The sequence below is a fragment of the Mustela putorius genome, unplaced genomic scaffold (assembly GCF_011764305.1).
Source record: "Mustela putorius furo isolate JIRA1106 unplaced genomic scaffold, ASM1176430v1.1 tig00000589_pilon_pilon_pilon, whole genome shotgun sequence".
Classification (NCBI taxonomy): domain Eukaryota; kingdom Metazoa; phylum Chordata; class Mammalia; order Carnivora; family Mustelidae; genus Mustela; species Mustela putorius.
In genome coordinates this window covers 260001-282751 of record NW_025421425.1, presented here as the reverse complement: position 1 = coordinate 282751, position 22751 = coordinate 260001, and the positions used below count along the sequence as shown (strand labels likewise).

The following is a 22751-nucleotide window of genomic DNA, read 5'->3' as shown; positions in this document are numbered from 1 at the left end:
GGACAGAGCTTAGGACAGCCTTAGGGACTGCGGTCAGCTTGCCTCCGAAGCCTTCTCAGAAACACACCAGACACCCCTGCTCTGTGCACCGAGCTGGGAGCTTCCTGGGGAACTGAAGACAGATGGGGAAAAGAATCAAAGCCAAATAACAAGGGAACAGCTCAGCGAAAGAACGAGGCAGGAAATCTTTGTCACCATAGCTAGTGGAGTTTAAAAAACTGGTGAGGAATTTTTACAGTGTACACACTTATTGAAATTACCAACTTCAATCCCCAAATGGTTCTTCCAGCACTTGGGGAACTGACGACGTGGGACAGAAACTAGATGTGAAGGATCTCAGCTACTTTAGATGATCATGAAGAACAGGAGGGGGTCAGCGCTTTTTGTTTTGTTTTTACATAAATGATTCATGAAACAAAGTTACTAAATAGCAAATAACTGATTCAACCCTTTTCACTTAAAAGACTGACATGATAGCAAGTTCTGAAATTGTGATCTTGGCCCTTCTGGACATCGGTTGAGGTGAGTCAGCCAGCAAGGATTCCTGGAGGATATGATCAGTGCGCGGTGTCTGCAGCCAAAGGAGGGGTGGAAATACGTGATGTGGTCCCCCCCCCCCACCCCCCGTCATCAGTCAGGAAGCCGGCACCCGCCCCCTGGGACAACGAGCAAAACCTCTACACAGTGAATCCAGAACGTCAGTGACTTATGCTCAAACGTGAAAGGCTGAGATACCCGGTGTCGCGCGCAGCCGTGGGAGAAGAGCAGCGAGACACCGGGGAGAGCCTGCCTGTGACACCGGCCGTCTGCAGGCGTCTCGCTTGTGTCGCCGGCCAGGGCTGCTCTGACCGAAGGCCTGAGGTTTGTAGCCGGACAGGACTTTCTCAGGTTATGGATCCCAAAGAGGACAAAGTGAAGTCCAGAGCCGATCAGAAACCTGGAGGCCGTCACGTGGAATGGGCGAACCGCTTATAGGACAGCAGCAGAAGCAAGAATAATGAGCGAAATCTTCTTACCGGGAGGAAAAACAGATTTTGTGCCCGCAGAATCGCTGCCTGATTACTTAAGGCGGAAAGACTTGTGTTGGATGTATTGGCAGTTGGAGGAACTGCTTCCTCTGGGTCACTCAGGAAAAACTGCAAAGAAAATGTTTTTCAATGAATTAGTGCACAGGAGATTAAAGAGTTAGCAGATCGGCCTAAATTATTAATGGCCGTGTTCTTTCTGCCCGGTAAGCAGGATTATGTGGGCAGTCGGGTGCCTGTATTTCCAATGCTAATAGCTTCATCTTCTCCTGTTTGAAGCTTTGAGAATTTCTATTAAAGAAGCAAATAACTATTTATTGTTGTGCTCCACGCTTCTAGTGAATTCCAGGCCTACACGACTGGTATTAACGAAAACACAAACACCTCTGTTAAATATCAGATTAAACATGTACAAAGCACAGGGCGGAGGGCTTGGTTGGGATCACTTCTGAGGTTGACAACACCCTGCATGGGGACATTCAGCTTAATACCCAGAAATCAGAGCCTTCGGATATTTTGTTTTTCGCAGTGTCGTCTCGCTTCAAACATCAACTGGGTGCAGGGACTTTTTGATTGTAAGGAATTGTGTGGGCCAGAGGCTGTAACAGGCGTCAGTATTTGTGTGTGTCTGTGAGTGCTCGGCGGCGCGGGGTCACGAGGGTCAGAAGCGGGGATGGTGACCACGTGAGTAAGGACTGCGGGAGGGGGGTCCTGACTTGAAGGCAAAGTGATCCTGGGACAAGGCAGACGGTGAGCTCTGGTTAAGGTAAAGGCTCTCTCGTACAGGCGGTGGGATTTCAGGGCTGGAATCAACACGAGACACCAGCAACACATGTGGAGACCCGTGTGGAAGGGCCACACGCACGGCCACGGGTGGAGGGTGACGGCGGCAGCCCCGGCCCTCACGTCTCGGCCCACACAGCCCCCATTTCTGAGTTCGAGAAGGTGACGGCCGTTGATACTAGACAAATGTTTGGGAGGGCTGCCTGCCTGCGGCCAGAAAACTTGAGGGTGAATGGAGGGGCTCCCCTGTTGGGGAGGGACTGTGCATCCCAGACAACAAGAACGTGGAAAACGTGCCCTGGGACATCAGTCAGACCCAGGAACACACACATCGGCAATCCCCATGCACTGGGGTCTAGACCAGGCCCGTGGCTGGTTGGAGCATGGAGGGTACCAGGGCCTGGGCGAGCAGGCAGCGGGCAGTTAGTGGTTCACGGGCCGGAGTTTCTGTTTGGGATGATAAAAAGCTTCTGGGACTCGTCGTGGTGGGTGCTCAGCAGCGGGAATGGCCTCGGAGCCACTCAGCTGCCCACTGCAAGGCGACAGATCTTACTTTACGTGTACTCTACCCAAGACAAAACTAAGAAGCAGTACATGCAGAAAGATGAGAAAGAAAAGGAAAAAAGGAAAGCCTTTTTGCTTTATCCCAAAGAGAACACGTAAAAACCACAGGAGCTTTGCAAGGGGACCGGAGTGAGGCTATGACTTTCAAAGGAAACATTTTTTGGATGAAAAATTAGTTTCTTCCCAGGGACCTGAGCAGAACAGGCAGCTTTCCCCCAGCATGTGCACGTGCATGCGTGCACACACACGCGTGCACACACACACACACACACACACACACAAGAGCTGCTCTTCTTTTAAAATGGGAGTCCAAGGTCTGGATCAGCCTCACTGGGCTAAAGAGGGCTACAAAATAGTGAAGCCACAACTTGGCAGCAGGGCTCCGTCAATTTGGAAATTGTGTTCTCAAAGGAAGGGCTGGTAAGTCTAAAAAGCTATGCTGAATTAAACAGAAACCTCGCCAGGATGGGGCTTGAAGCAGGCTTAGGAAAAAAGGCACAGAAATCACGCCGGCAGCATTTAACGGTGCCCAGGTAAAGACCGGAGGGCACCTGTGTCCCAGAAAAACTAAGGGTCTTCTTGCCACAGAGTGGGCGGATGACCCTGGGCGTCCACTTTCTTGCACAGCACCCTCTGGTGCTCAGACTCTGAATGTTTCATCAGTGTGGCCCATGACAGGAGACCCTGTGTCCGTCTCCTGCCATCACAACTTAGGGGACAGCGGTCCGAGTAGCTGGAGGGCATGCCTCTGAAAATCTTCAGATGTGGCCAAAGACCCCACCTTGGTGAGAAAACCCTTCCCCTTCTGTGGTTAATAAGAAATGATAAGAAAGCTTTACAACCAGGGGTAGTGATTTCCTTTCCCTGCCTACTGTCGGCTTTCATACCGCTTTATGGTGTTGCTTTGAAATCGTAAATGCAAAAGGGTTGCTGATGGAGAAGACCTACTGATTTCACAGCACCGGCGATCAACAGAAATGATGGGCGGGAAAAGGTCATCTGCTTCCTCCTTGCCCATGGCTCGGCTGCGGGGGGGGTGGCGGTGAGGGGGGAGCAAAGCCTTATTTCATTCCTGTCTCGAGGGTCATCTATCATACTCCTGACCTGTGTCGCACAGACTTCTCTACCTCTGTTGGCAACAAATTCCTTTTGCCACGAGAAAGGAAAACAATGCTGGGAGATGTATTTCTGGTCCCGAGGATGCATTTTTTTCTCCAAAGGAAACAGTTTATATATATATATATATATATATATATATAATAAATAAATAAATATCTGCTGATAAGTGCTCAGCTCCTCAACCATTTACAGACAGTGTCTGGCCCTCAGTCCCACTGAATATTCTCTCTGAAATGCAATCAGGTGTGCTTCCCATGTCGGTTCTATCTTAAAAAAAAATTGGTGATAAATCCTGGTTTTATCAGGCCAAGGGCACCCCCGCCCCTTCTCCAGGACCCCTAAAGAAGGACTGCTAGGCAGAGGGAAGTGGAAGAGGCCGTCCCAGCTCTGGCTTCCCGCCGGCAGCAGCCTCACCGGAGTCTGCACATGCATCCCAGAAGGGACACGCTCCACGGAGGAACAGCAGGACAGACGCCAAGAAAACACCCGAGGTCCCCATCAGCCTAGGCCTGTCGCTACGTCCTAAAGCAAACACCTGCTCTTAATCCATCCCGGATGCTGCATGTCTCCCCCCCCCACCCCGCCCCGGGAGCTCCTTCTCCCCGTCCCCTAGAAGACAGCGCAGCCGGCCCTGCCCTCCCCACTTGCTGCCTCTCCACACATCTGCTGCTGGCTGGGAGACTCACGGTGGCCTTACCCTGCTGCCTGCTGGTCTCCTGGACTTCACCGTGAACTCCCAGAGGCAGGGAACAGACTTTGGGTTCCAGCATCTAGCAATGCACCAGGCACATACTAATGCTCGATAGATCTTTTTTATGCCAAATGAAAGCTAAATGGCAAAAACTATGTGTTTATTATTTAATATATATATAGTCTACCTCCTCAACTTATTTCCTGCTTCTGGAAGGCAAGGACTGGACATGATGCTGTGTAGTTCAAACAACCAGTAAAACACCCAAAATATGAAGTATCTTCAGGCCTTACGGTCGATGGCGATAATGTCAGAATAATAATGATGACTGCCGGGTGCCCGGGTTGATTATGTGTCTCTTCTGAAGGACACGGCCCGAGTGGTAACACTGATCTAGTAAGAGACACCACTGGTTCAATACTCACAAGCCGCCTGGGGCTGTCCTAGACATGGGAGCCGGGGGAGTCAAAGAGACCATGACCAGACTTCGCCAGGACTCGGGGGGCTCGCGGCAGGATTCCTGAGGCACACAGACTCTACCGGCTCCTCCAGGAATTCCTTCCATGTTTTTCCGCGACAGCTTTGCTCTGGTTAGTGTAACTTGCCTCTGATAACCGTAAACCCCCTCAAGATCTACGTTAGCAATGACCATCCCAGCACATGGCCCACGGTCTATAGCGGAAGGGTCTGGAGCCTAAGGTTTTACGAGACTCTAGTAAATAACCTTGTCTGAGCAGCAGCTAGCCCCTCTAGGTCCCGGAAGCCTTGCTTCCACATTCCTTAGGATTTATGCTCTCTCTAAGCCCCACTAACTAAAGAGTCTAGAATCAGTCACTCCTCCCAACCCCGGTCCAGCGCTTCCTGCCCATGGGTCCTGTCTCCGCGCTATGGTAAAGGCACCCTTTTGCCCCAAAGATGTCTCAAGAATTCTTTCTCCATCATTCACTCCTGGTCTCAGTAGTGGAAATGGGGGCTGTGGAAGTTTAATGAACACCTCGAAAATCCCCAGCTGGAAAGGTGGGCAGCTAACGTTGGAGACCGGGCCTTTCAGACTCTAGAGCAGGATGCCCGTCCCACGGCACTCCCTGCATCTCGATGGTTCTGTGTCTTCAGTGATTCCCCTGCCGGCGTTCAGCATCGTCTCTGAGGCCAGCAGGGAGGTGAGAAGCTGCCGGTGCCACGGGTGGACGCTGAGTTGAAGAGGGGGTAACTCGTGTCACGGGGAGCTACGGCCGAGGTTGGAAAGTCCCACCATCTCGGGCACCAGAAGCCAAGAGGGTCGCGCCTGGCGGGCGCCCTGACTCACCATGTTGAACACGGCCATGGTCAGAATGATGGCCGTGGTGAGGACGGTGAGCGAGACGCGCGGCCAGGGCCGGTCCGCGATGATGCCCGACGACTTCAACAGCCACAGGAGAGAGGCCGAGGCTTTCTTGCTGCATTGCTGGGAGGAGACAGAAGAGGAAACACATTGCATGAAGTTTCTTCATGAGGCTTAAAACCACCTGAGGCCTCAGGATTCTTCACAGAGCAAAGGAGCAGGCTCTGCTCCGCCCTACCCCTGAGGCCTAGACCAGGTCACAAACCTTATTAAAATTATGTTGGCATCACTGTTACAAATGAAGAACAAATCAGTTAAATTTCTATGTTAAACATAGAACGACCTGAAATTACTATTATTTTTATTATTTTTAAAATCTATGGTAAAGGAAAAATGTGTCAGTTAATTAAACCATCTGGGGGATGTGTTGGGTCTCAGATCACAGCGATGATAGAGCCGTTATCATCACTGAGTAGATCCATGCAGAAAACAGAGCGGCCTGGAAGCTCACCGTCAGAACACACGGGACCCCAAAGCAGACTGAAGTCCGTACGTACCTCCAGGACAACCCCTGCTGCCCCGGGGCAAGCGTCCTGCTGATGGCTTTACCTCACCCCACCCAGTCGGTGCTGCTTTCCACTTGGAGAGGCTCTTCTCCAAATTTTTAATTGTGTTAAAAAACACATAGCAGAACACTCTCCCTCTTCATTTTTTTTTAAAAGGATTTTTTATTTATTCATTTGAGAGACAGAGAGGGAGAGAGAGCACAAGCAGGGGAAGAACAGAGGGAGAAGGAGAAGCAGACCTCCGCCGCGCAGGGAGCCCGAAGCAGGACTCGATTCCAGGACGCCGGGATCATGACCTGAGCCGAAGGCAGACGCTTAACCGACTGAGCCCCCCAGGCGCCCCGCCATCTTCATTTGTAAGCGCACGGTCCGGTAGTGTTACCCGTATTCACATTGTTGTGTAGCATAGGTCTGCGATTTTTCGCCTCGCTCAACTGAAAGTCTAGACCATTAAAGAACTTCCCTCCCCCCTTCCCTTTCCCTCAGGCCACCACTGTCTTACTTCTGCCTCTAAGAGTCTGGCTACCCTGGGTCTCTAATAAACACGGAATCATGCGCTATGGGTGTTTTGTGACCGGCTTCTTTCCCTCAGGCGCATCTCGAGGCTCATTCATGCTGTCACATGTGATGAGATTTCCTTCTTTTCATAAGGTTGAATCATATTCTGTTCTATGTAAACACATTTTATTTACCCATTCGTCTGTGTGGCCTCTGGTTTGTGGCTCTTGCGAATAACGGGTTAGTGACCATGGACACTGGAGAAGGTCTTTGGGGATGAGAAAGGACTAAGGTATTTACAGGATAGCGATGTTCCCGCAGCATTTTCTGGGGCCCAGACTCTGCTCTGTGGGGTTTCAGGGCGTGAGGTCACTTCATCCTGAAGGCTGCCTTTCCAGAGAGGGGCTGCCATGATCTGGACCTTCATCCAGGTGTAGGGGAATAGAGGTGGGGAGAGTCCTGAGGAGTGGCTGACATGCGACCTGTGCCAGGCACTACTGTGCACAGTCACAGAGGTCCCCTGACACGGCAAGCGGGTACGTAAGACTTCTCTAGGTATCTACATTTTCACCTTCATGCGAAAGGCGCTGTGGCTGGATGGCTACGTGTCCTGAAAACACCAAAAAGAGGTTACGATTTCAAAAATTTTAAGAGAAGGCCAACATCCTCTCACTTTCTGACTTGTACTAAGTTAATATGATGGTAAAACAGGTGTAACATCCATAACCCCCAGCAGCAAATCCTCCCCAGCAAACAAGCAGCCCCTTTATTTCGCTCTCTCTTTTACATCTTTCTGTTTGATTCTCAAAAACATGTCGGCTTTAGTCTCAAAAATGGAAGCATCACAGTGTGTCACATGCTGATATGATGCGATTAAATGAGATTCTTTTTTTAGCAATCTTACTAATTAATTTTTTTTTTTTATTTTAGAGTTAGCTTGAGGGGAGAGGGGCAGAGGCAAAGGGAGAGAGAGAGAAGTTCAAGCAGACTCCCTGCTGAGTGTGGAGTCCGATGAGGGACTTGATCCCAGCACGCTGAGATCATGACCTGAGGTGAAATCAAGAATCATGATGCCTAACTGACTGAGCCACCCCGGTGCCCTTACGTGAACTCCTACAACAAAGTTACAGGTTAGGACAGTAAGAACCAGCCCAGGGTCCCAGGATCAAACATCCACAGTTGAGCAAGTTAACTATCCTCCATGGTCTCAGCTTTCTCATCTCTAAAATGGGGCAATAATACTCCTCTCCTTGGTCTTGTAAGAGATTAAATGAGCCACGTCAGGCACTGGGTTGGGACTTAAAAGCCTTAGCTCTTGTTACATTTATGAAGAAAACATAATACTTCTCAGAGACATTTTAGGGACGAAAAATCTCCTCGCTTCCTATCAATATGAACAAAAACCCCTCATCTTCCCTCTTCTTCACTACAGTGTTTCCTCCAGGCAGCCTGCCTTCTCTCTTCATTCCTCTCGCCAACTAGAGGCCAAGGAGAGAAGTGTTCTAAACGTGAGACTGGGCACCGCTGGCCACAGGACAAGGAAATAGCGGTGACGGGGACACGGGCCATGAACCACAATACAGAGAGAGGAGGAGGAGGTGAAGATGTTTGCGGAAGCTGAGGAGAAAAGAGACGTCGGAAGGGAGAGGAGACCATGGATTCTACTGCGGCTCTGGGCAAAAGCTCTGCTCGGATCCTGATGTGGTAATTTAGCTCACTTGATTCTACTTTGGGTTAAGCATTCGAGTAAAATCTCTGCTGGAAAAATAAGTTTACCAAAATTTGCATCATCCCAGTGAAACATCATAATGGTACCATCTCCCAGAATATTTGGGCATTTATTCAGAAGGTGCTTTTCAGATGAAAATGAGAGCCCGGGTTCGTTCCTCCATGTGATCTTTGGGTTAGCGACTGGCATCACTCCAGTCAAATCTGCGTCCTGTCCTGCCTTTCTTGACCACTAGGGGGTCTCGCCTTATGCACATGGCCTCCCAATCACAGTGAGCTGACTGTTGGTCTTCCAGAAACACACTCGGCTGTTAATGCCCCCGCATCCACTGATAGATGTGGAACTGGGACTAACTGCAGTAGCAGATGGAAAAGGAGAAAGAATATAAATTTATATGGAAACGCTACCCTGGGTTTGGTGCTGGGGACAGTGACCAGGGCAGCTGGCTAACAATGGTGTGGATGGAAGTCAATGTTCTTCATTCAGTACAGGCAGAAGATTCTCCTCAGAAAAATGAAATGTTCATATACTATGTTTGGATTAAAGGAAAAACAACAGGAAAAAAACATTTCCTCCCCCTTCATCCTTTCTATCCCTTACCCACACCCCCACCCCACTTTGAACCTCTTGCACTGGAAACAATGGGTAATCCGCATTCTAAAATTCTTCCTAATTCAACATGATCTTTATAGCATGGATTGCATTGGCAATTTCATTAGGATCCTTTTACTTTTCTTATTTCTTATTTTTATTTTTAGACAGAGAGAGAGCACACGTGTGCATGTGCGTGTGGGGGGGGGGCAGGAGAATGGGGGGGAGAGAGAGAATCTCAAGCAGGTTCCACACACAGTGTGAAGCCACATGTGGGGCTTCATCGCACAACCCTAAGATCATGACTTGAGCGGAAATCAAGAGTTGGACACTTAACAACTGACTGAGCCACCAGGAGCCCCGGTGTCCTTTTAAAAAATAAAATCAATTGCCCGAAAAGAAATAGATGTTGCTATTAATATTAATACAATGAAAAACATTTCAAAAAGCTGTAAATATAACGGGAAGTAATACATTTTTATTATTAGAAAAACAAAACTCATCTTAAAATCTTGCCTGAAAAAATGGTGACTTTTTCATATAAGCATGCATTTTTTGTGTATTTGCCTGAAGGAAAACCTACTTTGGCATTTTAATTCCTCAAGGACTGTCTTTTTGAATGGCAGCAAGCAGCTGTAGCATAATTACTTGTAACATTGTACATGTGCCACAGAGACTGCCACGTGTACTTCACTTCTTTAATTGTACTCGCTTTTCCTACAGAAAGGCTTCTTGATGTCAGTCAGTCCTATTTTACCAATCAACCTGTTTCTTTCATAAGCCAAGTGAACCACATTCCTCAGCCGTCCATCCACTGTGTGGCACTCACAGCCTGTCCACACTGTGCTATCTTTGATGATGCACTTGTCTCTGGGAACACGGAGAGCTGGCTGAGGATGGTGACCATATCACACCCCTCTTCATATTCCCCAAGTGGCACAGCGTGCAGCTAAGAGCAGGGACTCAACAGAGGTATGCTCAGTATGTTATCTTATCTTTCACTCAACAATCTTATCTTCATGTGTATCAGCCACTTATTCTTCAAAGAGAAATTTCTAGCAGTCAGAAACAAAGAAGGAGTTCACTGCTAGAGGGACTGAGACTGTGGGGTTGGCCTAGGAGTGTTCTAGAACTGGACACAAGCTGTAACACCTAAAGGGTGGGCTTCTGATGCCCACAGGAAAGAAGATGTTGTCTTGGGCTTGCAAAGGGCGAACAGCTGAGACCAAGAACCCTGAATAAAAGCAGAAGCTCGAGGGGTGGATATATTTTTTCAAATTAGTGTTTTCATTTACTTTGGGGAAGTACTCAATAGTGGAATTACTGGATCATATGAGCACTGAGTAATGTACAGAGCTGTTGAATCATTATATAGCACACCTAAAACTAATATAACACTGCATGTTAATTATACTTCAACAAAAACAAAACAAACAAACAAACAAATCCCAGAGGCCTCAGAAGACTGCTCCCTCTATGTAAACTAGTCTTAAACTTCTAATAAACTTAGATAAATTCTAACTCTAAATGTAGTGAGGAGTTTGACATCATATTATATACTTCATAATAGGAACCTCAAGTTGAGGGGTTATTCACTGGGTCAAAGACCAGAAAAAGCCCTTCGAGTTCCTGCTAGTGGTTGGAGGATAAGTCCCACCAAACATGACCTCAAAATAAAAAAGCAATTAGGAACCACATAGGACTATGGGCCATAAGAGGAAGAATCAACAGACACAACAGAAAGTAGAATTAGCACCACAGGACCTTCACGTATCATCCATCTTCAACAGCCTGCAAAATTATATTGAAGTAGTCAAGGATGGATTAGAGCACATAATGAATGACCCCTTAAGAGAAAATAACAGATGCATTTTTAAAAAGATCCACAGATTCTCAAGAGATGAAAACGTAGATATTGAAAAACTCAGTAGCTATGCTGGGAAGGGTAGGATAGCTCTGAGGAAATAGCCCATAGAACAGAAAGGGATGAAAAACATAAAAGGAATCTTGAGGCACAGAAGGCATAATGAAGATTCCAGACACTTGTAACGAAAGTTTGAGAAAAAGAGAAGAGAAGGACCAAGAAAGAAACAAAATACAAGGAACTACAGACCAGCTGCTTAGTGGACCTGGAGAAAAGCATGAGCTCCGTGACTGATGTGACATCCTGACTCCCAGACAGGAAAATGAAAGCAAACTTCTACCTCAGCACAAGGAAGCTATGGCCCATAACTGACAAGGAGAAAATCTACAAAACCACCAGAGAGAAGGCATATTGCCAGCCAAGAAACATCAATTAGCCTCTAGATCTCTCCTTGGAAAATATGGACTCATGTTTTCACAATATTAGAAAAATTATCACACGCAATTACTCAATGAAAAAAAACCCCAGACCACTGTTTAAATACAAAAGCTGAATACATTATGCACAGGGTCTCACTGAAAGGGTTATCCTTTGGGACTACGGAGACTGAGTCCTGGGAGAAGGAAGAAAGCTGAGACACTGACACGCAGTAAGAATGATGGCAACAAAGCATAACAAGAACAGTTTAAATTTAGAAAAACGTATCCAATACTCTTCATCTTTCTGGGCTCTTGTACAGCTTACTGACTCAGCTCTTACCTTCCCTTCTTCAGCATAACTCCAGAGTTTCTGATTTCAAGAATCTGATCATCTTATTCCATCTTCCATATTCGAGAATGAAATGGAAGACAGAATGATCAGATTTAGAGGACGGTATTCCTCCTCAACAAGGTGGAGATATTATTGAGCTCCACTGGTCGTGGGTACATCACACATTTGAAGTTAATGAGTAAAAAGAAAATAGTTCCTAGAGGGAATAAACAGAACAGGTAACTTGCGTGGGTCTAAGACAATACTGGAGAGGAAGAAAAAAAAAGTAACAGCAAAGAAGATACATGATGAATTAAAGAAAAAGTGAAGTAAGTCTAGTAGTAATTATAATACACATAAATGTGTTATACTTGTCAGGTAAAAGAGAGAGACTGCTAGATCAGAGGAAATAACATGCAACTAGATGTTGTTTACCAGAGACACACCTAAAACCCACATACTGACAAGGACAGGCTGAATAAAAAGAAGGAAGGAGAGGACAGTGGGAAAATACAACAGAAAGCTGGCAGAATTGTATTGGCACTGGAGAAAATAGACTTCAAGGGAAAAACACTGCTGGGGCATAGAAAGCTTTTCTATCAGCCAGTGTGTGACCTACTTTCCTTCCACAGGACAGACTTGATGTTTGTGCTTTAATCTCTGCCGGGAACAGGGTCGGTGGGCGGGCACAGAATCTCTGCGACACAAAGCCCAAGATGACCACATTGAGAGAAAAATCTCTTCTGACGTGTGTCAGCATTTTCATGTACTGTGTCTGGCATCCTTGTTCTAAAAGACGCTCTGGGGGGTGGCTTTCTTGGTGTTATTTTTGGTTAGAGTCACTCTCTTGTATTTGTTGCTGAGATGTACGTCTATTCCGGTCATTTAGTGTTAAATCTGGCTGTCATCACTTACTTATTGCTAGTAGTATGATGACAAGTATTAATACTTTCATTGCTGACTTTACTGACAATGTAAAAGGGAATCTCTTATTTTACATTTTAGTTTCTACTTTGCTAAACTGAATTGTTTTGATTATCAAGTAAAATAATAGATTTTCTTATTTGTAGGGTTCTCCTAAATGTGAAAACATTTTGCAAAGTATTATTATGAGAGGGACTTTCTTACTAGAATAACTTAGTGTCTAAATTCACTCGTAAATTAAAATTTTCCGCCATCTTACCAAAAGTCTTTTAAGAAGAAGCTGTACTTTCCCCAGGATCCAGTTTTAAAACAAACTGGGCCAACAGCTGAATAATGTGTGTCAGGAAACTAGACCAGAGGGAAATACAAATGAGACTCTCTGTGAGGTGTCTTGACTTTCCAACGTGATTTTGACCAGTGGATGGCTTGGCCATCACTGCAAGGCATCCTCCGTGCCACGCATTCCCATGACCATGAACGTGGACATCCTAGCGCTGGGTGCTCACCTGCTGGTGACTCTCTCCACACACAGTCTGACGCCTTCCAAAACATTCCCCCTCCACGACTGCAAGTGGAAACTGCTGAAGCGGGCGGTGCCTCCAGAGCTGGACATCTCTCGTCCACAAAATGCGGGGCTGGATAAGGCCATCTCTGGGTTTCCTGTCTGCTCTCAAGGTTTGCCACTCAGAAATGCTAACCTCAGGAAGGTGCTGATGCCACAGTGCCTGCAGACACCTGACAAGGGAGGACGGGGAAGGGCCAGGATGCCGGCAGGCCAGGACCCTGGCAGCCTTGGCAGCAGGGATTGGCGACTGGGGCTGAACTCAGAGCCACGCGCTCGGAAGAAGTCAACCGGCGGGGGGGGGGAGGATGAGGGCCAGACGTGTTCTGCACAGCAGTGCCGGCAGGCTGCCGCTGGTGCACCCCAACATTCCCTCTAGTGTCCCGAGGTGGGAATATTTATCTTGTATCTCAAGTGCCTGTAGCACTACAATGAACAAAACGGGGCTGCAGCGACCTCGTGAGTGCGCTTGCTCTTGAAAAGATCACAGGTGACAATACAAAAGGAAGCGCCACCGGCAGGCACGCGCGACGTGGGTGGTGACAACGGGGGGCTCTGCCCAGTTGGCTGAGCAAGGGCAGGAGACTAGTTCCAACCGAGGGGACAAGTCGAAGCAGACTGGAGTCAAGGAATAGTAGCATGTGTGAGATGGTGTGTCATCGTGGTGCGACGGGGGTCACCTGCTCACCAGCGCTGTCCGTGTCTGTCTGCCCTCAGGGCCTGGGCCCACGCCAGGGCATCTGAAGAGGATTCCTGTGCCACCAGGGTCACCTAACTGCCTCAGGGGTGGTGCTGGGGAGCAGGGGTGGTATGTGAGAGCAGGGGTGGCATTGGGGAGGCAGGCCTGGTGTTGGGGAGGCTGGGGTGGTATTGGGGATATACGGGTAGTGTTGGGGAGTAGGGGTGGCGTTGGGGAGGCAGGGGGGTGGTGGGGAGGCAGGGGAAGGGGCGTGCAGAGCAGATGAGTGGACTTGGTGGAGGGGACCTCATGAGATGACACGAGGCGCAGTGTTTCCTCAGTGCATGCTTATGAAACACTTCTGTGGGCAGCATTCTGCTGGCTTCACTGGGGGACAGAAAGCCAGCGCAGGGAACAATTCTTGTCTCCGAAAACACACTCTGTGTATGGGGAAACAACAGTTACACTGAACCAAAAAAAAAAAAAAAAAAGAGGGGGAGTCAATCACCTGTTACATAATCACGTGCTGAATTATACGGCACAGATCCTAAGCCCCATGGTGCTGGAGGGAGGGCCCATTGCAGGGGCTGGTGGGTTTCTGAGAAAGCTTCTAGAAGGAAGGCGGTTGCAGGGCCCACCCACAGGCTGAAGTGAGCAACATGGGCAGGGGGAGCTTCCAGGGAGCTGCTAGGGCAGGGAGGGCGGGGGAGTGGAGCGGGGGAGGGGCGCAGGGGGAGGCAGAGAAACGCATAAAGGCGTGCGTGCGTGCTCCAGGCTTCTCAGCGCAGGAAATGTGGTAACAAATACATTTCCTGACTTTTTTCTCACACTGAACAACTATCTGTCTGATTTTTCTAGCAAAAAAAAAAAAAAAAAAAAACAACAACAAAAAACCCTGCACTTCATGATCACTCTTATTTTTTGCCCATTTTACTGTGGGTCTCTCTCTCTCTCTCTCTCTCTTTTAAATCAAACCCAGCTGTACAATAATAAGTCAATGGCAGGCAGGTCCCCAGGGGGACAAAGGTAAAGCTCTTGGAGGAAAATTCTCCATCAGGCTTACCTTCTCTTGACCTCCTTTATCGAAGGATTTTACTTGAATATTAGCATGAATGTTGCCTCTGGCATTTAAGCTAACATATGTTAATGGGAGGATATGAAGGGTATTAATATTTCTGGGATATTAAATACACTTTCAGAAACTCAGTATTTAATCCAAAAATAAATGAAATCATAGGAACACGTCCTACATTTGGCAGGTTTTCAGGAGGCTAGGGGGTGAGCAGTTAGGATGTCAGGGTAGTTCTCCGTGATCACTAAGATTGTCGGTAACCCACGGCACTTTTGATTGAATTTGGAAGATAGACTAGAAAGCACACCGAAAGCCTTTTGACATTGGTTGTGCCTTAATTTCCTTGATGTTGGCAGTTATAAAAAAGTCCTTAAAGAATCCTTTAAACAGTACAAAGAACCTCTTACGAGAATGAGAAGAATCCCTTGAATTTTACCTGGATTTCCTTTTGACCAGGGATTACAGCCAGTCGGTGGTGGGAGTGTGGAGAGACTCCTTCCCTAATCCTGCTAATTCAAGGTCAGGAACACAGGTCCTCAAGCCTAGGCTTCCAGACCACTTCCGCCAAACCTAGCCTTCTTTCGAGGAGGAGGCAGGCACCCGTTCACTCCCAGCACTGAAATTTTCCCAGAAGGTAACACAGAGTTACAGACTCCCTGGCATCTGGTGTGTGGGTATCAGGGTCTTAGGAAGCCCCTGGTTGGAGGAGGAACCAGGCACTGTGGGTGTGGGATCCTGATGGCCCCGAAGCACCAGAGGGTGGGCCGGGGAGAGACAAGGAGTGCTGAGGCTGGCTGGATTCCAGCCAGGCTGAGCCGAGAGACATCCCGCAAGAGCAGAAGCAGCCTCTCACATCCCGCAAGAGCAGAAGCAGCCTCTCACATCCCGCAAGAGCAGAAGCAGCCTCTCACATCCCGCAAGAGCAGAAGCAGCCTCTCACATCCCGCAAGAGCAGAAGCAGCCTCTCAAAGCAACAAAGTTGCCCTGGAGATCCTTTTCCCAGCCCTGCACCTCCTCCCCACTTCTCTGTTTCTTTTTGATAGCAACTGAGTGGAAAGAAAAAAGTCAGCTTGAAACCTTAAAAACACACTATGTTCCCGGACCCTGAAGACTGGATTCCTTGGAACAGCAAGTGAGAAATGGGGCCATTTAGGCACCATGACAGAAGCTGCTGTAAGCAGAATGAGGCTTGGATTTCCAGTGGGACCATGAAGGCTAGTTCTTGTCTGAAACCTGAGAGATGGACTGCAGAAGCCTTCTGGGGGCCAGGAAGCAGAGGGGGGAGCAAATGACAGGGGAAAGCAAAAAGGAACAGGTTAGCGTGGGGGTAGTTTCCATTATTCCATTCCCAGGAACACCATGGGCTTCATTAGGACTTAAGGTAACGACTTGGTTCCTCACTCACCTTCTGAGAAAAGCCTATGTGCTTTTCCACGTAAGGAAAATGTGAACCTGGAGAACCAGACTTCTTTGTAGTTAAGCATTTTAGAAACTTGACAAAGATTCCCATGGGGCAATATCTACAATCTATAGTTTTCAGGGATTTAAAGAAGCTTAAGATGCCACCTGTGCATTCCTGGAAATCGGAAACCATGGTGCCACTTTGGGAGGAGTTTCCAATCTGATTTGAAACATCTAAACTATAATCTAGCAAACAACCCCCCCATTGGTTTGCAAAGGTACGAGGCAGAGACCGTATACAGTGTCCATTGTTGAGAGGCAGAGACATATTCTGAAATCTTAACACATTTTGGCTAAAAGATTTCTACACATCAGACTAGCATGTATCTGATGCTTGGGACCTCGCTCAGAGTGGTCTCTCTTGTTTCTACACAAGAGAAAGCACTGTCTTTTTGGACTTCTGTCTCATTGTTGGCTTTCTTACGATGTTCTCATGGAGCCACTTGCTTTGGCCTCAGAATACTTAGATTTTTGATTCTTACATCCTGAACTAGCACTTGAACCATAACAGCTTGCAATGATGGCTTTAAATGAAAACACTAACAAACCTATTTTTACATTTTTATATTTACATTTTCATATGTTCCAAATTTTTGTATCTTGAAAATGGATATAAAACACATATTTGGTTTAAATTTTAATTCCCCATACAGAAAAATCCTCCTATTATACTAGTGCTTACTGCTATAAAACTCTGAAAAGTCAGAGAGGACACAAAGTGATGACAGAAAAAAATAAACATGAATATAGTTTTACAGTGTGACAGCCAACACTTGAAATAATCCTCAAGTTAGTGTCTTGGAGGTGCCCAAGCTGCATGAGTTGACATTCTGGGCCGCTGACGTGAAGCATGCAGGCCATTTACGGGGATCTGTGAGCTCCTGAAACGGTAAATCACCAAGCTCCCCTGTTTCAAGCAAGAAGTCAGTTTTCATCCCACGAGCACAGTTTTCAGAAGTTCCGTATTTGAAGTACCTACCAAAAGCTGCCCAGCAAAGCAGATGAAGAGGGTAAAGGCGAGCACGAGAAATGCAGCTCCAAAGGAGATCCCCAGGACGGACGTTCTACCAGGGAAGCAAAAAGGAACAGGTTAGTGTGGGGGTAGTTTCGGTTATTCTGGAAAGCCACCAGGAACACCCTGGGCTTCATTAGGACTTCGGGTAATGAGGACTTCATTCCCCGCTCAGCTTTTGAGAAATGAAACTGGAGCTAAAACCAAAAACACATCCAGAGAAAAGTGTGTTGCAACTGGGTCTGTCACCTTGCTGATTCATCAAAATTGCCCTAGAAGCACCAGGTCCTTGTGAAAGCAAAAAACCATCTTTTTTGGACTCTCTCACCGCAACGGCGCTTTGATGCCTGGGCCCCGCCTCTTCCCTGGGGGAGCAGCCTTGTCGGATGCCCCGAAGGGCCTCCTGGCCCATCCTTACCCTGCTTACTCAGAAACACTGAGTCCTCACCCTCCCCAAGACAACCCAGCAGATTCCACCTCCTTAAGCAATCACGCAGCTAAATGTTTCCTGAGGTTCCCCACAGACTTCAGCGACCACGGCCTTCACAATCTCGCCCAAGCTGATGAACATGCAAGCTTCTTCCTATGAGCACGTGACATGCCGAGTTACAATTCTGCCACCGACAGGTTGTGGGTAGATAAAAAGCATTAAAAGAAGTGCATGCCTCTCTGAGACATCCTTTATTTTTTATTTTTAGTTTTTTAGAGATTTATTTATTCATTTCTGAGAGACAGAGTGAGAGAGAGAATCTCAGGCAGACTCCCCACTGAGCGCTGAGACCAATGCAGGGCTCAGTCTCATGTCCCTGAGATTATAACCTGAACCAAAATCAAGAGCCAGAGGCCTAACTGACTGAGCCACCAAGGCACCAAGAAACACCTTTAAAATCATTAAAAAGTTCAAAGCCTCTTAAATCCTCATTTACTCCAAAGATAGTATACAGGGGTATTAAAAGAGCTGGATCACAATGAATAATCAAAGATGAAATTCATCTTATGGTTCTTGGTGCTATAGTGAATGGAACCGATTCTCTAATTTCCCTTTCTGTATTTTCATTGTTAGTGTATAAGAAAACAACTGATTTCTGTACATTAATTTTTCATCCTACCACATTACTGAATTGCTGTATGAGTTCTAGTAGTTCAGGGATGAAGTCTTTTGGGTTTTCCATATAAAGTATCATGTCACCCGCAAAGAGGGAATTTGACTTCTTCATTGCCAATTTGAATACCTTTTATTTCTCTTTGTTTCTGATTGCTGTTGCAAGGACTTCTAGTACTATGCTAAACAACAGTGGCAAGAGTGGACATCCTGGTCGTGTTCCTGATCTCAACGGGAAGGCTGTCAGCTTTTCCCCACTGAAGATGATATTCACTGTGCATTTTTCATAGATTATATGAAGTTGAGGAATGTTCCCTCTATTCCTATACTTTGAAGTGTTTTAATCAGGAACAGATGCTGGATTTCTGCATCAACTGAGAGGACCATGCGGTTCTTCTCTCTTCTCTTATTGAGTTGTTCTATCACACTGATTGATTTTCAAATGGTGAACCACATTTGCAACCCAGGGATAAATCCTACCTGGTCATGGTGGATAATCTTTTTAATGTACTGTTGGGTCCTATTAGCTAGGATCTTGCTGAGAATCTTAGCATCCATATTCATCAGGGATATTGATCTGAAATTCTCCTTTTTGGTGGGATCTTTGCCTGGTTTGGGGATTAGAGTAATGCTGGCTTCATAAAAAGAGTCTTGAAGTTTTCCTTCTGCTTCAATTTTTTGAAACAGCTTCAGGAGAACAGGTATTATTTCTTCTTTGAAAGTTTGGTATAATTCCCAAAGGAATCTGTCAGGTCCTGGGCTCTTGTTTTTTGGGAGGTTTTTGATCACTGCTTCAATCTCGTTACTAGATATTGGTCTATTCAGGTTGTCAATTTCTTCCTGATTCAGTTTTGGAAGTTTATAGTTTTCCGGGAATGCATCAATGTCATCTAGGTTGTTTAACTTATTGGCATATAACTGTTGATAATAATTTCTGATGATTGTTTCTATTTCCTTGGTGTTAGTCATGATATCTCCCTTTTCCTTCATAATTTTATTAATTTGGGTCTTCTCTCTTTTCTTTTAGATTAGTTTGGCCAATGGTTTATCAATCTTATTGATTCTTTCAAAAAACCAGCTTCTAGTTCCGTTGATGCGTTCTACTGTATCTCTAGTTTCTATCTCATTGATCTCTGCTCTGATCTTGATTATTTCCCTCCTTGTGTGTGGAGTTGGCTTAATTTGTTGTTGATTCTCCATAAGATACCTGGGAATAAACCTAACCAAAGAGGTAAAGGATCTGTACTTGAGGAACTACAGAACACTCATGAAAGAGATTGAAAAAGACACAAAAAGATGGAAGAGCATTCCATGCTCATGGATCAGAAGAATAAACATTGTTAAAATGTTTACACTGCCTAGAGCAATCTATACTTTCAATACCATTCTGATCAAAATTCCACTGGCATTTTTCAAAGAGCTGAAGCAAACAATCCTAAAATTTGCATGGAATCAGAAGAGACCCCGAATTGCTAAGGAAATGTTGAAAAAGAAAAACAAAACTGGCGGCATCATGTTGCCTGATTTCAAGCTTTACTACAAATCTGTGATCACCAAGACAGCATGGTACTGGCATAAAAACAGTCACATAGACCAGTGGAACAGAGTAGAGAGCCCAGATATGGACCCTCAGCTCTATGGTCAAATAATCTTCGACAAAGCAGGAAAAAATATACAGTGGAAAAAAGTCTCTTCAATAAATGGTGCTGGGAAAATTGGACAGCTATCTGTAGAAGAATGAAACTCAATGATTCTCTTACACTGTACACAAAGATAAACACAAATGGATAAAAGACCTCAACATGAGACAGGAATCCATCAGAATCCTAGAGGAGAACACAGGCAGTAACCTCTTCAACATCGGCAACTTCTTTCAAGATATGTCTCCAAAGGCAAAGGAAACAAAAGCAAAAATGAATTATTGGGACTTCATCAAGATCAAAAGCTTCTGCACAGCAAAGGAAACAGTCAACAAAACAAAGAGGCAACCAACAGAATGGAGAAGATATTCGTAAATGACAGTACAAAGGGCTGATACCCAGGATCAAAAAAAAACGCCTCAAACTCAACACACACAAAACAGATAATCATGTCAAAAAATGGGCAGAAGACATGAACAGATACTTCTCCAATGAAGACATACAAATGGCTAACAGACATATGAAAAAATGTTCATCATCACTAGCTATCAGGGAGATTCAAATCAAAACCACATTGAGATACTACCTTACACCAGTTAGAATGGCCAAAATTAACAAGACAGTAAATAACATATTTTGGAGAGGATGTGGGGAAAGGGGAACCCTCTTACACTGTTGGTGGGAAGGCAAGTTGGTGCAGCCACTTTGGAGAACAGTGTGGAGATTCCTCAAGAAATTAAAAATAGAGCTACCCTATGACCCTGCAATTGCGCTACCAGGTATTTACCCCAAAGATACAGATGTAGTGAAAAGAAGGGCCATTTTTACCCCCAATGTTCACAGCAGCAATGGCCATAGTCACCAAACTGTGGAAAGAACCAAGATGCCCTTCAACGGACGAATGGATAAGGAAGATGTGGTCCATATATGCTATGGAGTATTATGCTTCCATCAGAAAGGAAGAATACCCAACTTTTGAATCAACATGAACAGGACTGGAAGAGATTATGCTGAGTGAAATAAGTCAGGCAGCGAGAATCAATTATCATATGATTTTGCTTATTTGTGGAGCATAAGGAATAACACAGAGGACATGGGGAGATGGAGAGGAGAAGGGAGTTGGGGGAAATTGGAGGGGGAGGCAAACATGAGAGACTATGGACTCTGAAAAGCAATCTGAGGGTTTTGGAGGGATAGGGGGTGGGAGGCTGAGTGAGGCTGGTGGTGGGTATTATGAAGGGCAGGTGTTGCATGGAGCATTGGGTGCCGTACATAAACAATGATTCTGGAACACTGAAAAAAAATTTTTTTCAAAGGAATAAAAGCTGCCATCCTGAGTGTTGAAGTTAAAAGAATTTAAAAAAAAGATGAAATTCAAATGAGACATTCAAGGAGAGGTCAGGTGGTGTCTCAGACTGCAGTAGAACCTTCTATCCATGAGGTTGGTCACAGATACTGAGGAGACAGAAGAATTGGTATAGAGAACAAAGCAGGGACACTGAGTATTGATGCATGGACGGTTCAGATGGAACTCAGCAACATCCATGCACAGCTGTGAGTTCACAGCAAGGGAAACAAACAGATACCAGTGCCTGTGGCCATCATGATGGGAAGGTTCCACTGTGCTCACACCCTCAAATACCTCCTCTATTATGCAATGATTTACGCATCACTCAAGGTCAACAAAAGCTTGGCTTCAAACCCAAAACTGAGCCTGACTCAGTGGTGCACCGGGCACTGAGTTATCTGCTATAGTGAATTCCAGTGCTTTCAATTTACAGGACAGCTCTGATGGGCTTTCTCTGATTCTGTGCTGCCTGGTCCTTTCTGGTATCGAGGTAATATCGGCTTCATCAGGTTGAGTTTAGAAACCTTATATTTTTTTTTCCTTAGGTCCGAAACTGTTTAAATAACACATAAGTGGTCTCTTCTAGAAGGTTTGGTAAATAAGAACTGTAAAACCATCTGATGAGAGTGATGGTGGTCATGGTGATGGTGATGATCTTGATGATAATGTTGAGGGTGGTGGTGGTGATGGCAGCAATGATGGTGATAGTGACAATGGTGGTGGTGATGGTGATGACACTGATGGTGTGATGGTGATGGTGGTGATCTTGATGATGATGATGGTGGTGATGATGATGATGATGGTGATGGTGATAATGACCATGATGGTTATGATGGTGATGGTGGTAGAGATGGGTGATATGAAGATAGATTACTCTGTGCCAAGTACTATTCTAAAGGCTTTATATGTAGAATTCACTTAATACTCACAATAATCATGGATAACATTTACTATCATTACCTCATTTTACCAAGGAGAAACTGAGGACCAGAGAAGTTGAAAACTTGCCTGAAGTCATAACTCTATTAAGTGGTGTGGTCAGGATTTATGCCCATTTGGTTGTATTTTTGACCCAGATTTGTTTTTTAGGAGCAGACGTGTCACATTTCTGTCTTGATTATTGGCTCTATTTCTTAAGTCAATTTTGATAATTTTCCTGGAAAATTTAGATTTAGATTTTCAAATGTAAAATATTCTACATAATATTCTTTTAATTTTAAAAGTCTCCATTTTTGAAGCATTGTTTTCTTGACCTTAATGTCTTTTTTCTTTTTCTCTCTAGATCATACTTTTTGAATTTTTTTCTTGATTGTTATTTATTGCCAATCTTTTGTATTTTCTAATAAATGCACTTAAGGAAATAAATATTTCTATAACTACTGCTTTAGCCAAATCCTACAGCTTTTGATTTGTAGTTACTCATTGTTGTTCTTCTCTAAAAAGCCTATAA

The 22751-nt window shown here is 45.7% G+C and overlaps 1 protein-coding gene across 1 annotated transcript in view; it reads right to left on the bottom strand.

Annotated features, from left to right (window-relative positions):
- ADCY2 (adenylate cyclase 2) overlaps positions 1–22751 on the bottom strand; it is a 293953-nt gene that overhangs the window by 58191 nt on the left and 213011 nt on the right. Inside the window, exons 13-15 of the mRNA XM_045081990.1 lie at positions 17179–17263; positions 5489–5626; positions 1017–1136 (exon numbers count right to left, since the gene is read on the bottom strand). Of these exons, the coding sequence (XP_044937925.1) occupies positions 1017–1136; positions 5489–5626; positions 17179–17263 (343 nt within the window). The remainder of the gene's footprint in view (positions 1–1016; positions 1137–5488; positions 5627–17178; positions 17264–22751) is intronic.